The sequence below is a fragment of the Crocuta crocuta genome, unplaced genomic scaffold (genome assembly GCF_008692635.1).
Source record: "Crocuta crocuta isolate KB4526 unplaced genomic scaffold, BGI_CrCroc_1.0 scaffold299, whole genome shotgun sequence".
NCBI classification, from domain to species: Eukaryota; Metazoa; Chordata; class Mammalia; order Carnivora; family Hyaenidae; genus Crocuta; species Crocuta crocuta.
The window spans coordinates 11,033,380-11,049,399 of NW_027532747.1; the positions used below are offsets into that span (position 1 = coordinate 11,033,380).

At 47.2% G+C, this 16,020-nt stretch overlaps 1 protein-coding gene across 4 annotated transcripts in view; it reads left to right on the forward strand.

Annotated features, from left to right (window-relative positions):
- TTC7B (tetratricopeptide repeat domain 7B) overlaps positions 1 to 16,020 on the forward strand; it is a 252,850-nt gene that overhangs the window by 127,796 nt on the left and 109,034 nt on the right. For all 4 annotated transcript variants that reach the window (XM_077780871.1, XM_077780872.1, XM_077780874.1 and 1 more), the window contains exons 9-10: positions 14,260 to 14,343; positions 15,412 to 15,516. In XM_077780871.1, coding sequence (XP_077636997.1) covers positions 14,260 to 14,343; positions 15,412 to 15,516 — 189 coding nt within the window. The remainder of the gene's footprint in view (positions 1 to 14,259; positions 14,344 to 15,411; positions 15,517 to 16,020) is intronic.

The window sequence follows — 16,020 nt, forward strand, 5'->3', positions numbered from 1 at the left end:
GCGGGAGAAGACGACCCCAGACGGGAAGCGCGAGGCCGGGTTGTGAGACCCCGATGTCGTGGGACAGACCGCTTGTGTCCTTCGCTGATGGGATCCGGCCACGCCACCCTATGGCTGGCCTGTGAGCAGGTCCTCCTCCTGTCCCCAGCCAGCATCAGCACTGCACAGCAGGACGCGGCATGTTTGCCTTGCTCTGGCTCGCCTCTGCCGCTGGCCCGGGCCCCTCGGCACCCCTGCACCGAGGGGGTCCCTCTGCCATGCCGCTTGGCGCGCCTTCCCCCCTTCTCTCCCTTGTCACCAACACCTTTGGGTGTGTGGTGCAGCACTGTGCGGACCCAGCCTTTTGGGAACGGTGCCTTCAGGGAGAGCAGAGCCACCTTCACCAGAAAACCGTGTTTGTCTCTCTTTCTTCAAGATGGAAGGCTCCCCTCCTGTCTCAAGACGGGCGGCCTCTGTGTACATGCCCGCGGAATGCCATGCTCTTTTTCAGGGCAGCGCACAGCCAGATACTGGGCAGGAGCCTTGAGCAAAGCAGTACAAACCAGAGGTTTCTCACGTCCTCCTTGGGACAGGCATGGTGTTTACCATATCTCAGCACCACGAGTTTTCGTGTTTTTAGAAGACTAATTGCGAGCCCCGCTGAAAGGTTTGTGTAGGAAGGAGCACTTCTTTCTTCCCCTTCAATTTAGGCAGCCGCACTAGTTGGCATGACAACCCGTGCTATTAAAAGTAAAGCAACAAGAGCCGCTTCCTCTGTTTTTCAGAATGAACCCAAACTGCGAAGTAGGTTTGTTTCTTGAATTTGACTATTAATGGCTCCATCTTGACAGAACGTTAGGGGGTCCTTTTGGGAAGGGTGTATGTGCCCCCTCTACAGACGGCAGCTTTAAAGGCAGAAGTGGTATTTTTGTCCTTCCTTTTGAACTCCAATTCATTTGTTTATGGTAAATCTCAACAACGTTATAGTTCTGTGGGTAGAACTGTCTGGCTAGCGCTTGTACCAAACGGACATTTACAGATGCCTCACCCAGACACTCATTTAATCCGGGAGCAGCGTGAAAGACACTTGCAGTCTAAGTCTGCAGAACAGGCCTACCGTTTGTCAGTTTATATATAGAGTTTGGTGTTTCGTGCAGCCCCAGTCGGGCCACAGAAGCCCAGCCTTGACCTGGGTGCCCAGCTCGCTAGGAGGCATCAGTGTGGTCTGACCACTAGTGCCATGGACTTCTGAGAGACCAAGGCAGAATGTTTACTTCGTGGTAGGTGGTCAGTAGAACCTTGCTGAGTAAACCAGTGCTTCAAAGCCAATGGCCATTCTCATCCTGTTCCCTTTTCTTTGATTTTCAAGATAAACTTTCCCTTGAGTATATCTTCCCCAGGTGAGTCCAGAGGATAAAGGTCATTTAGCTGGGAAGTAGGTAAGAGAGGAAGAGCTGGGCCCTGCGTGGGCCAGAGCACCGTATGGATGCCGACTCTGGCCCAGCTCTGGGGGTCATCCAGCAGGGACTGGCGACATCATGTTTGCGTGACTGGCCCACCCTAAAGAATCTCACCTCCTGACACGGCCGCTGGCACCTACATTTCCACCATTATGGAAACATTTTTTGAATTAAGTATCATTGCGTTCTTTTTATGGCCCTCAATAAATTTTAATCTGCCATTTTAACCTTTATAAGGTATACAATTCAGTGATTTAATTGCATTCCCGATTTTGTACAGCCTTCATGACTATTTCCAAATTTTCCATCACTCCCAACAGAAACTCTTTACCCATTAAACAATAACTCCCTCCTCCCTTCTCCCCCCACTCCATAACCTGCTAACCTCCGATCTACTTTCCATCTCTATGAGTTTGCATCATATAAAGGGAACCCTGCAGTACTTGTTTTTTTATGTCTGGCTTATTTTACCTTGCCTAATGTTTTCAGGATTCCGCTCTGTTGTGATAACACATCTGATAGCATGTATCAGACTTCATTCCTTTTTTTGTCTCGAGAATATTCCTTTGTACGTGTCTGCCACATTTTATTTACCCATTCATCTCTCGGTGGACATGTGCAGTGTTTCCACCTTCTGACTATTGTGAATAATGCTGCAGGGAACATTGGCAAACACGTATCAGAGTTCCTGTTTTCAGTTCTTTAAAGTAATATATCCAGGAGTGGAATTGCTGGCTCATACAGTAATTGTTTAACTTTCTGAAGAACTACCAAACTGTTTTCCACAGCAGCTGTGCCATTTGACATTCCCAGCGGCAAGGCACAAGAGTTCCAAGTTCTCCACATCCTCACCAACACTTATTATTTTTGCTTTGTTTTGTTTTATCGTGGCTACCATAGTAGGTGTGAAATGGTATTTCATTGTGGGTTTGACTTGCGTTTCCCAAATGACTAATGCTTTTAGTGTGTTTTTTGGCCATTTGAACATCTTGTTTGGGGAAATATCTATTCAAGACCCTTGCCCATTAAAACAAATTTTTTAATGTTTTTATTTATTTTTGAGAGAGAGCAGGGGAGGGGCAGAGAGAGAGGGAGACACAGAATCTGAAGCAGGATCCAGGCTCTGAGCCTGATGCGGGGCTTGAACTCATGAGCTGTGAGATCATGACCTGAGCCAAGGTCAGACGCCCACCCGACTGAGCCACCCAGGTGCCCCTGATCTTTGCCCATTTTTAATTTGGGTTTTTGTCTTTTTGTTATTGAGCTATGGGGATTCTTTCTTTATTGTGCATAATAAACCCTTAACAGATAATGATTTGCAAATATTTTCTCCCATTCTGTAAGCTTGTCTTTCCATTTTCTTGATACTATCCTTTGCTGCACAAAAGCTTTTCCTGTTGATGAAGTCTACTGTGTCCATTTTTTTCTTTTGTTATTCATGCATTGGGTGTCATATCTAAGAATCTATTGCCAAATCCAAGGTCATAAAGATTTACTCCTATGTTTTCCTGTAAGGATTTTATGGGTTTTGCTCTTGTTTTTAGACTGTTGATCCATTTTGAGTTAACTTTTGTATATAGGTAGTGATCTCACTTCATTCTTTGCACGTGGAAACCCAGTTGTCCTAACAACATTTGTTGAGAGACTGTTCTTTCCCCATCGAATGGACTGGGCTCCCTCGTGGAAAATCAGCTGGCCATAGATGTGTGGGTTTTTCTTCGTGGGATCTCAGTTCTCTTCCTTTGGTCTGTATGTTTATTCTTATGCCACTACCACACCGGTTTGATTGCTGTAGCTGTGTAATCAAGAGGTGTGAGTCCTCCAGCTTTGCTCTTTTTCAAGATTGTTTTGCCTATTCAGGGTCCCTTGCAATTTGAAGATTAGCTTCAATTTGAAGATGAATTTGAAGATTAGCTTTTCCGTTTCTGCAAAAAAGACTGTTAGAATTCTCATAGAGATTGTGTTGACTCTGTAGGTCGTTTGCAAAGTGTTGCCCTCCTAACAATATCTCATGTTTTGATATCAGGTCTTAGTTTGAATCTCAATTCTGCTACTTTCTGTGCTGAATATGAGCTTAGGCATATTCCTCTACCTCTCTACACCAGTCCCCTTATGTGGAAAACACAGGTGATGATAGGACTTACGCCTGAAGGTTATTGTAAGGATTGAAGAGATAATATATGCAACGTGCATGTTACTGTTCTTATTGGTGGTGTTGATCATGTGCTTTCTCAAGTAAAACCCCCTCTGTAATTACCCTGGCAAGTAATGCTTGGCCCTTGGTGGGGTTTTTCATTGTATAGTGGAAAAACTCAGCCTTGGAGTCCAAGCATATCTGAGTTCAAATCCTGGAGCTGCTCTTTCCTAGCTTGTGATTTGGGAAAAAGTTAGCCACTCTGGGCTCCCACCTCAAAGACAGTTATAAATCTTGGTGAGACAATGGGTATAAAATAGTCCGCATAGCTCTTGGTTATGTGATGTGTACCATTCCGTTTCTCTCTGGTTAGTAGAAAGGCTGGATCTGAAGTTTGTCTCCTATAACTTCCACCCATTCTGGCTCTTTGGCACAATAGAGCAAGTTCAGTTCTGCCTCAATGACAGCCCATCAAATGGAAGGCAGCTGTTACATCGTCTTCTTTCCTCCAGCATAAAGTGCCCCATTCCTTTAGCCTGGAGGTTGGCAAACTTTTCTATAAAGAGCCAGACACTAAATATTTTAGGTGTTGAGGACCAAGAGGCAAAATTAAGGGTATTATGTAGGTATGACAAGAGAGGAAACAAATTTCCACAGAATTTTTATTGATTACAGTCAAACTATAAGAATGAATACAACTTTCTGTAATACAGGTCCACAAATGAGAAGAACAGGATTGTTTTGGAGGATAACATTTCACTTAATTTGGGTTCAAAGTTAGTATTTCCTCTTGTCAAATTGATGGCAAATGTTCACCTATAAAAAGACCCTTAGCTTTTGGACTCTGTGCCAACAGGCAGCAGGTCTAGTTTGGTGCTCAGGCCATACACAGTGCCCTGACCTCCACGGTAGTCCTTCCTGATGTGACGCGGGCTCCAGGTTCTCGGCATTTCACTGTACTCTTCCCAAGTGCTTCCTTGTTTGGGTGCCTCCTTAAAGCATATCCAGAAGGATGGATCCTCACTTCACCCAGGTTTATTCCTTCATTCACACACTCTCTAAGCATCTATTTCGTGTGTGACACTCCCCTGGGCTGCTGTCACCTTGACTTCTCACTTCCCTCCCTCAGCCCTTGCATGGGTGAACCGGCAGCCGGGTTTGAAGGACAAGCACCCGGTGGCTCCCAGCCAGGGCAGGTGGACTGAAAACAGATGAAGACCCAAGGTGAGAAGCAGCTGAGGAGGAGGGACATGAACAGAATGCCCATTTCTTGAATTTAGTGATTCATTTTGCAAGAATAACAGCTACATCAGCACAGCAGCAGATGGAATCGTTTTTGAGTGGGACCCTGGAGACCCTTAACTCGCTATGCAAACTTGATCAAGTTGCTTCGTATAGTTGAGCAGAGAGTGTGCCAAAGGATGGCATCCAGCTTTCAGAGGCTATAATAAAGTCCATGACCTTTGAAAACCAGCCCACACTCTACTCCGCCCACCATGGCCAGAGGCAGTGGTATCGTTTAAGCATTTATCCAAGCAATAAAGCTTTGAGACTCCTCATTGGTGTTTGAAAACAAAAAAATAAATGGGATGGGGGCACAGATGTGGGGTTCACTCTATTTTATTTCTCATTTCTGAGGAGAAAATTTGAGCAAGACTTGATGGACCTCACCTGTTTCCTTACAACCTGGATGGGGGAGCTTTTATTTGTAGCTGAGAGTCCCAGAAGCATGACTTCTGAAACTTTTCCTGGACCCACACTCTTGTAGAGTACATCTCTCAAACTCCACTGTAATTTGTACTCTTATTTTTAGTTAATATAGAAATACAGGCTTGGAACTGAGTGCCAAAGCTCTAATTTCAGATCTGCCCCCATGTGACCCTGGGCAGGTCCTGTCTTCTCTCTGGGCCTTAGTTTGCACATCTGTAAAGTAAGACTAGGGCTGGGCAATCTCCAGGCTCCCAACATGCTCTCTGATGATGTCATTGCGTGGGTCTAAGATAATGGTCCAAAATGTATAAATTGCTTAGTTATTCACTACTAAAAGTAAAGAGATGAGATATTATCCATATACTATGTTAAAAATTTTTTTAAAAACCACAATTTTGCACAACTGTGAAGGATTACATTTATCAACGAACTCATTAAGTATATATGATGTAGAAAAGAAAATTCTCCTAAACCACTGAGATCTGTGTTATAAGAACTTTTAGTTAGGATACAGCCAACCTGTCCACAAAGGTGAATAATGAAGACAGTTCACTGTGTTATTTGTTCTATTTTAATACTGATGGATTTGAGACATAAGCTCCCGGCTAAATCTGAGGGGTATCTGATTATTTTGTGCCTGTCCCCTCCCCCATGGGTTTTGGCTGCCAACTCTCACTCTTGAATTCCAAAAATAGGCTTTGGCTTTTCCTTGCTCCGTGGTATTGTCCAGCTGTCACTGCCACGCACCCAGTTCATGTAATTGGGCTTTGGGTACTAGGAAGGTAATTGCTACATCCCTTCCCTGGGCCAGAAGAGCTTCACATTCCTGGAGCCCCCTCAGGGGTGGCTGGTTTATGAAGAGCCAAAATAGGAGACTATAAAGGGTGAGCCCTTGCTCCCAAAAGGAAACACTGTATTTTTGTAAGTGGCATTTTGACTACCACTCAAATGATTAGGATGCCGTTTAGAGTCTAATTATTGCTCTACCAAATATTTGTGGTACTAAATGAATGTGATCTGGGGTTTAGTGAGGTGGCAGAAGTGTGATTACAGCGAATGGACCTGTCTTTCCTAGTAGACATCATGCTACTGCCAAATCCCCCTTCTCTTCTTGCAAGGGAGACGATGTGGAGGTGTCACCTGCCGCCTGGGGCGTGTGACCCAGGCATCTGCCCCAAGTCCCTCTGCCCGGGCCACGCTGCCGCCTCTCCACCCGACACCGCAAGTGGGAAAGGGTTGGGATCTCGCCGACATCTCTCCCTTTCCCCTCTTCCTTCTCCATCTACTGGCACACTCTCCCTCCCCTTCATTCCCCCTTCATATCAAACCCGAGCCCCGCAGCATCTGCTACTTCTTCGTTCCATCAAAGCACCATCAACAGAAACGTGGTGATAGCATTGGCTCTGTGGCGGCCACTCTTCTAAGTACTTGACATGTATTTCTCCACTTAACCCCGTAACAACCCGCAGCTGGGGACCGGGGAGTTTGGATGAAGCCTGGGCAGCTGGCCCCAGGGCCAGCGCCTTCACCACATGACTGCGCTCTCGCCCTCACGGGCTCCTCTGCCCTTCCCACCCGCTGGCCCCATGGGGCCTGGGGATTGAAGCAGCCTCTCACGTGCCCCTGGGATACAAACACCCACGTCTTCTCAACAATCAGCTTCATCGGTACGTCTTTTAGACTGGAACCATGATTGAAATATGAATGTTTTTATTTTGTTGTACTTTATTTTAGAGCATATATTGATTGCAATCTCCCCCAGTCCATTAACACTGGAAAATTTTACTTTGGCATACGCAGACATGATTAGGGGGTGTTTAAAAAGGGTGGTCAGACAGAACTGGGGTGAGCAAACACCTCATCTAAGGAGCAGAAGCTGTGGATAGCAAATGCCTCCCGAGATGATTCAAGTGCCTTTTACTCGGATGCATCCCTTGGGAGAGGGCTTGCTTTGTTATCGAGGTATGTTGACCTGAACTGTTTAGGGGCCACGTAATCTCCGTGTTTAGGGGACACGGGGAGGACATGCTATATATCCAAGCGCTGTGTTTGGCATCAAGCTTTCAGAAGCATCTGGAGCTTTCTATGCACTTTCTCAGAGACCGCGTGCTGTCACCACATATAAGATGCCAAGAGCCTCAAGGGGACAGAGCCATCAGCTGTGATGCCAGAGCTCAAGCCCCTCAGAATTGGGGGTGAAGAGCTAATGTGTCATTGGTGGCTTGTATTTCCTAACTCTGTGACACACCTGGACTTACTTTGGGATGCGGGTTTCATTATGGGAGGGGGGTCTGAGGTGGGAGGGGCCGTGAAGGACGCTGCAGTGGAGGGGAAATGCCTGACTGATATGAACTGAGCATCTTGTTTTGACATGGGCTGTGGTGCTGGTGGATATCATGGGGTCTGTGAGGTTTCTTGAAGATTCCGCAAGCTGGAAAGGCTTCAGTGCTTTGGGGATCCCAGAGAGGCCATGGGATCAAGGGCCCCAGTAGCAGTGAAAAGTATTGCTGAATCCTTGGAGCAGCTCAGGTGAGCATGCGACATTTCCAGGGGCCTTTTATTCAGCTGTCCTTTGCTTTAGGCGGCAAGTGGGCCTGATCGGTTACGAGTGGCTGGCATGTCTGTCATTAAAGTCGCAGAGGCAGTGGAGTGTTGTGGTTAAGAGCTCTGACTCTGGAACCAGGCTGCCCGGATTCAGGTCCTGCCTCTTCCACCAGCTCCCTGAGACCTGGAATGTCTATATAGTGAGGACCGTCGTAGTGCCGGCTTGTCCTTGGAGGGTTGTGAGGACGAGCAATGAGGCAGTTCTCGTGAAGCAGTTAGAAAAGCTCCGGGCTACAGAGTCAGTATCCCATAGACAATTCAGGCTGCTGTAACAAAAGACCACAGTCTGGGTGGCTTATAAACAGTATACTAGCACTTATTTTTTACAGTTCTAGAGGCTGGAAGTCCAAGGTCATGGCTCTAACAGGTTTGATGTCTGGTGAGGGCCCACACTTCTGGGTGCAGACTGGCCTCTCCCTGTGTCCTCACATGGTGGAGGGGGCAAGGGATCTCCCCTCTTTTATGAGAGTGTTAATCCCATTCCTGAGGCCTCCGCCTTCGTGACCTAATCACCTCCCAGAGGCCTCACCTCCTGACACCATCATGTTGGGGGTTAGGTTTCACCATACGAATTTGGGATGCAAACATTCAGTCCACACCTCTTGTTAAGGAAATAAATAATAAACATATATTCTAGTCTGGTTCTATAAAATGTGCTGTTTTTAAGGCTCTCAGATTGAATCCTTTTCTAAGGTGAGAAAGCATTTTGTAAAGTAAATAATTATCTCTGATATATTATAAATTTGAATTTTCATATTCAGATTTTCATTAAGTTTATGTAAAGTGATAGGAATGATACCGTTTTCCTTCTTACTATAAATAAGAATGTTCAATTTTGGGGGGGCACCTGGGCGACTCAGTCAGTTAAGCTTCCAACTTCAGCTCAGGTCATGATCTCCTGGTTTATGAGTTTGAGCCCCGCGTCGGGCTCTGTGCTGACAGCTCAGAGCCAGGAGCTTGCTTCAGATTCTGTGTCTCCCTCTCTGCCCCTCCCTCACTTGTGCGTGCACTGTCTCTCCCAAAAATAAGTAAACATTAAAAAATTTTTCTAAAGAATATTAAATTTTTATAAATAACTAATAGCTAACTTTTATTAGCACTTACTAGCCAATATCCGAGCTACTGTCCTTATTGCTTAGGTATATTAACTAATTTAACCTTCCTGATAACTGTCTACATCAATTACTATTATATTTCCCATTTTACAACAAGAAGTCTGGATATAGAGAGGTTAATTGGCTTGCCCAAATCCACATGATCCATCTGGGGTGGTGCCTGGCTTTACTTCCAGCTACTGTTCAGGTAGTGAATTCCCTATTCTGGAAGGTCCTTGGGAAGAAACAGTACAACTATTTGTTGAGGGCTGGGAGGCAGGGGTTGTTTGAAAGGGCCCGAAGCATTTGATTGGTTGTACCTTTAGGGCTTTGATTATAGGTAGCAGAACCTGACTAGTTCACCCCAACAGAAAAGACACCCGTCCCTGTGTGCTGCTCACAGGATCCACAGAAGGCTGAAGATGGGGTCTGAGCAGAAGTGAAGAAGGCAAGGTCCCTGGCTCAGCTTGGGAGGACACCGTTCCTTCGTTCCAGGGCCTCCACCAACCCTTCTGATACCGTGGCCCCCAGGCCCGGCCCCTGGGAATAGCATCCCAGGCCCTCCCCTCCCTGCTCCAGAGGCCAAGCTCTGGGGGAGCGTCTGAATGGCTGAGTTTGGGCCACGTGACCCGCTCCTTTTGCTTCTCTCCATTCATCCTTATTACAGGGAGGCAGAGAGGCTGCTTTCCTCCTATCTAGGGTATCCAAGTCTTGAAGCAAAAAAATCAGAAGAGTTTTGAGTTGGTAGGAAGCCAAAATAAAAGAGAGCCTCTTCTTTGAGGACTGCAACTGGACATTTCTCAGGTTCCCTCGTAGCCCCAAGATTCTCCGGGTCTGCTTTTTAGGAGGGCTGGTTTTTTCCTGGTACTGTGGCTGGTAGCACATGGAATGGAGCTCTACACCAATTAGGCTCCCAGTGTGTGTTTTTCACTGAGTATAATGAGTGTGTTAGCCTTTGGCGCAAAAGAAAATAAGAATGCACGCTTATTTATAGCATCTAGCTTTTTGATTCAGAACAGGCTGTTTTAGCTGCTGAGCTCCTTTTGTTCATCGGGAAAACAGTTGATATTTATCATTCCTCTTAGCAAAAGGTGGAAGAAAAGCGTTTAAACATTTAATGTTTCTGTGTATATATTTAAGTACTTAGTGGTTATATTGCAGTGAACTGGTTCCTTAGAGCTGTTAGGACAAACCTCATTTTTGATCATCATCTGCGACCTTCTCCATGCACAGGCTCCTTTGCCTAGTGTCTGCAGTGCGATCATGATTTCTGTCTCCTCCTCCTCCAATGTCCCTTCTCCCCCAACTCAGTTTCCAAGTACTATCGGCGTTTCACTGCTTGGAGCTCTCTCCATAACAGCCGTCTTCCGCCACCTCTTTGCAGCCCATACCACTCCACACCTGACCTCACCATCTTGCCTACTTAGTCTTTTCAGCAGGCTGCTTTAGTTTTTGTTCCGACAGTGCTTCTTAAAGGCACAGTGAGGGCTTCTTAAGGGCCCTTCCTAAGGGTTTCCTTTCCTTATCAGTGTAGCAGAGCCGCTGAGAAGGCTCCGGAGTCAGGTTCGGATCTGAGCTCTGCCATTTACTGTCTGTGTTAGTGAGAGGTGCAGCCAGATGTAATTAATAAAACCAACTCACAGTGATTTAACCAAATAGGAGTCAATTTCTCCCCCCACAACAACAAAACGGCTGGAAAGAGACTGCTGTCACATCTACAGCATGTCGCGGCCTCGGGGGCCCCGTGCTTTCTCTTTCTGCTCAGCCATTCTAGAGAGTGGCTCTTGTCTTCATGCTCTGCCGTTCCGGGCTGCATCCCAGGTGGAAGGGAGGGCCAGGGCCGAGGGCAGAGTGTGCACTGGCCGAGCCATGCTGGAAGCCTCACCCAGCACCTCTGCCGACATCACATTGTCCAGAATGAAGTCACGTGTTCACCACCCCCCCCCACCCCCCTGATTTTGGCTCAGCAGGTTTGCCAGTGTGATCAAAATGAGGGACCAAATGTTCATCTTACTTGGGATCTGAGGTTCCCCATCCCATCCCATCACTAGGCATGTAGTAGGTGCTTCATAACTGCTTATCGCTTCACTTTTTAATATTTTTATTAGGGCATGTTTTCACAGTGAACCAGCCAGCATAATATTTGCTGTGACCTTCTCTGTGAATACCACCTAAAATCCTGGAATTCTTTTCTCTCCTCTCCCACCTCCTCACTTCGCCTCTATTATTTCCTGCCATTCACTCGTCACCTTCTCTGTGGCTCCTTTGTCCTTCCCTCAGCCCCCAGCCTCCACCCCTCCCTGCGTGTCTGTCTGTCCATCCTGAGACTTCTGCCGTTGCTCTCCTCTGCCCCGGGCTGGCCACAGAGCACCGCTAGAGAGAAATGGCAGCCAAGTGCCGCAGACGCCATTGCACACACTCCAGTCTCAGGTGATCCTGACGTCTGTCTCCTCAGGGTGAAGTGCTTGTTTAAAGCTTTTCTGTCCTTTTTCAAAACTCCCGGCCCTATTCTGTTTCCCTGCTTCCACACCCACCTTAGCCCGTCTTTACAGAGAAAACCGTGGCTAGGTAGGACAGCTGCTGGTGAGGGTCCCTTCTCTTTCATCCTAAAGAGCCTGCCTCCTTAAGAGAAGCCAAGCCCTTCCACCAGGCGCCCGTCTGTTCCAGGGACCTGGCTCTCTCTGGTCCTTGGGGACCTAATTTATCTCCTCGGTTTCTTCTCTGACTTTCTTCTGCTTGTTCGTCTCAAGTTGCCTCTGTGGAAAGATAGGTGCATAGATAAAGTCGCTGTTCTTCTACTTGCAGACTCCCCTCCTTTTCTCTGCTCATTAGGCCCCCGTGGCCCGGAATCCTCCTGCGCTGCACCCCAGGACTATGCTTCCGGAGCTCGGCCACCTGCTGCCGGGTCCAGGGCCTCTGGGCCCCAGTGCTCTGACCCTCTCCTCGACCCCATCCTGAGACCCTGTCTGTGTCTCCTTTCCTGGCCCCGAGGTTGAGATGCTTCCCACGGTCCTGCCCCAGCTGCCCTCTCTCCAAGCTCTCCTTTGATATTCTTCAAAACCTTTTCTGATGGTTTCAACTGTTTTCTCAAATGTACTTTTTCCCCAGTTATTTTTACTGTGGTCAAATATATGTCTGACCATCTTAACCATTTTAAAGTGCACAGCACAGTGGCATTAAATACATTCACAGTGTTGTGCAGCCATCAGCAGTGCCCATCTCCAGAAATCTCTTCATCTTGTAAAACTGGAACTCTGTCCCCACGAAATGCTAGCTCCCCCATCCCTCTCCCCGAACCCCTGGCACCCACCATCCTGCTCTCTGTCTTTGTGATGTTGACTCTTCCGAGTACCTCACACAAGTGGAATCCTATCGTATTTATCTTTTTGTGACAGGCTTGTTTCATTTAGCATAACGTCCATCCATTTGGTAGCATGCATCAGAATTTCCTTTCTTTTTAATTTAAAGCTGGATAATAATTCCATTGTATGCTTATATCTCACACATTTTGTTTATCTGTTCATCCAGTGATGGACATTTGGGTCCCTTCCATACTTTAGCTATTGTGAATAATACAGCTATGAACATCGGTGCACAGATACCCTGTTTGGGTCCGTGCTTTTAATTCTTTGGGGTCTGTCTTTATGCCAGTACCATGCTGTTTTGATTGCTGTAGCTTTTTAATAAGCTTTGGAGGAAGTGTGAGTCATCCAACTCGGCTCTTTTTTAAGATTGTTTTGACTATTCAAAGTCCCTTGAGAGTCCATGAATTTTAGGATAGGTTTTCTTTTTTAATTTCTGTAAAAAAAAAAAAAATGCCATTGGAATTTTGATAGGGATTGTGTCGAATCTGCAGATCACTTTGAAATAGTTCTGACGTCTTAATAATACTAAGTTTTCCAATCCATGTACATGGGATGTGTTTCCATTTATTTATGTCTTTAATTTCTTATAGCTCAAATGTATGTCTTTTGTTAGATTTTTCTCTTGAGGCCCCAGATTGTCTCTCCCTGACATCAGCAAGTCACCACATGATGCCTCAGACTCACTGTGTTCCTTACCAAGCTCATTAATAAAACACCTTTCTTCCCCATCCTCTCTTTATTCTAAAAATTTTCTCTCTCTCTCATACACAAACACACACACACACACACACACACACACACACACACACACACATATGTATGCGTACATGCAAGGGTCTTCTCTGCCATGGGTTTGCTCCCAAGTGTACAAGCAGAGGCTCTGGAGGCTTCCTTCAGCCCCTATACCTCACCAGTCATCCCTCCCCCCTCCTTGGGTGGCCTGTCTGCTGCTTCTCCAATAGCTTCTTGGTTCTGTCCCTTGGTTCTGAAGTTTCTAGACCATTCTATCCACCTTATCCCTGGTCTGGCTCCATTAGGGTCGCACATCCCTCTCCCCACCCTCCAAATGATCTTTCTAAAGCTCTGATGTGACCATATCCCTCTGTGCAGAAACCAGAGGCTCCCCACTGATGGAGACTGAAGCCTGTTTGTAGATTACCCACCAGGGCGGGCCCTGAGCTGACAAAGTCAGGATTTCTGCCTTTCATAGTTTCTCACAGTGGAATGTGGCTGGGCTGGGGCAGGAAAGGTGAAGGCAGGGACATTAACATACAGTTATGAACTTGACGAGCACCACCAAGCCTGGGGTGGAGGGAGGAGATGGAACATCTTTGAAAACGAGCTGCCATGTCAGACTCTCAGTGATGTGGGCCCAGCCCATACCAGCCTCCCAGCCTGATTCTGCCCATTCCTGCCTGTGTGCCCTGGGCTGCCTTTACACTGGACCATTGGCTGTCATTGAGTCACAGTGTACCCTCTTACCTCCATGTCTCTGCTCATATCCCCTCTTCCAGATCAGAGCTGCATTTTTTTCCTTCTTCATTGATCAAGACCCAGCTCAAGTGGCATTTTTCCAGGATGCCATTTCTGAATTCTGTGATCACTTTCCCATTCTTGGGGCACATGTCGGTCTGGGACTTGCATATGAGTTGTTTACGTATGTGCCTCTTTCTTTGTACTGGATGAAAAACTACTTAGTCAACTGTGGATGGTCCTGGCTTCTGGCACAGTGAATCATACCCTGTGGGAGCTCCTCAGGAGGGGACTGGCAGAGGACTAAGTCTTAAGCACTCAAGGGAAGCAGATTTTGTAGGACTTACCTTAATGTGCGTAGACACAAACTTGTCTCACACTTGTCTCTTTGTGACGCTGGCAGTTCTCAGATCTCTGCATTTGTTCTTCTTTCCAACCAGTGCTTGGAAAGAGCCATGAAGTTTGCCTTTGAGGAGTTCCAGCTCTGGTACCAGTTTGCCCTGTCCCTCATGGCCGCGGGAAAAGTGAGTTGCCCCTTTGTGACGCGGGATCCTCTATCGCATAGCTTCATGCCTTGGAATTCCAGGGGGTGATAGCACACCTTGTAGACGTCTAAACCAACTATCTGAAACTGTCCTGGGGTCTTTTATAAGGGAGGAATCACATATAATGATTTGGGAGCCAAACACAGACACACCACTGAGAAGAGAATTCTGAAATATTTGCCTTTTTCTGGCCATTGTAACTTTGTCATGTGAAGGCAGGACTTAGCTAAGGGAACCAGGAAGGGACTTAGCTAAGGCTGGTTCTCCCAGCAACCCTTTCACTCACTTGACAGTATAAACATACCCCTGGAGGGGGAAATCATTTCATGGTCTTTAGCAATGCGTCATACGAGGCAGCGCAGGATACTGGGTGAAAGCACGGGCTGTGGAGCCTGGCTGCTGGAGTCCAGGTCTGGAGCTGGCCTCACAGCTGTCACCAGGGGCAGGCCACTTAGTATCTCCATTTCCTCCTCGGCAAAGTGGAGCTAAAACAGCACCTCCCTCACAGAACCGTTATCAGATAAACGACGTAAAATCCCTAAGATGCGTAGAATAGCACACACCCCTCCCCCCACATGGCCACACACACAATAAAGGTAGTAGATGTCATTCTTGTTATCTCGGGCCATTTAGCGAAGCCGCCATTTAGTGTCCTGTCAAGTCTGAGATGTGAGATCATTTGGGCCAAATGGAGACAGAAATTGAGTATGGCGTGCTTTAAATCATATTGTTTATTTTTCATAATAACTGAAGCCTTCACAGTCTTTATTTTTTCTCTTATTTTTGCAACGGCTACACAAGTGAGGAAGAAAATTAGGGTGATTCCAGGAAAGCAGTTCTGTGTTTTTCTAACCACAGTTTACTCCCCTATCACTCAAGAGCCCCCGGCTCCGGTTGTCGCCATCCTCGGTCCCCTGCTTGGTTGGGTTCAAAGTTGAAAAACCTCATTAAAAGGGAGCCTCCTAACCGAAACACCTCAGGGAAGGCCTTCGTGTTTGGTTCTGTCAAGAAATGTGAGTCTTACAGCAATAATTTCCTTTCGCCAAGTCTGCCCGTGCCGTGAAGGTGTTGAAAGAGTGTATCCGTCTGAAGCCTGACGATGCCACCATCCCGCTCCTCGCCGCGAAGCTGTGCATGGGCTCCCTTCACTGGGTGAGTAGGGCTGGGGCCCCGCGCTCACAGGCGGGCCTGCCGGCCTCTTTCACTTCCAAACACCGAACGGGGACAGTAGCAAGCAGTTCCTCAGCTACGCAAAAACAAGGCCGCTCCGAGCCCCGCACCCCAGAACCCCTCCGGCCTCACCCGCCCACCCCGGGACTGAGGAGAATCATGTTCCCAGGATGCTCTGGAGCTTTCCTTTTCACAGGAGTGTGCTCCAGACGTCGAGTTGATAAAAGAGAATTGGACCTCGTACTCACACAAACCTTGCTGCATGCGCGGAAGGGGTGCGGGACGGAAAGGTGTATGTCCCCGAGTGATTCACTCCTAGCAGAGCAGGGGTTTTCTGTACAAGCGAGGGGTCATTCTGTCCTGCAGCTCACGTGTAAACCAGCGCTGCTCGCTCCTCCTTCACACAGGCTTTCCTGCTCAGGCCCTCCTGTTCACGTTGGGATTTGGGAAGAGACTCGTTTGTAACAGTTCTGGTCCCTCAAAAAT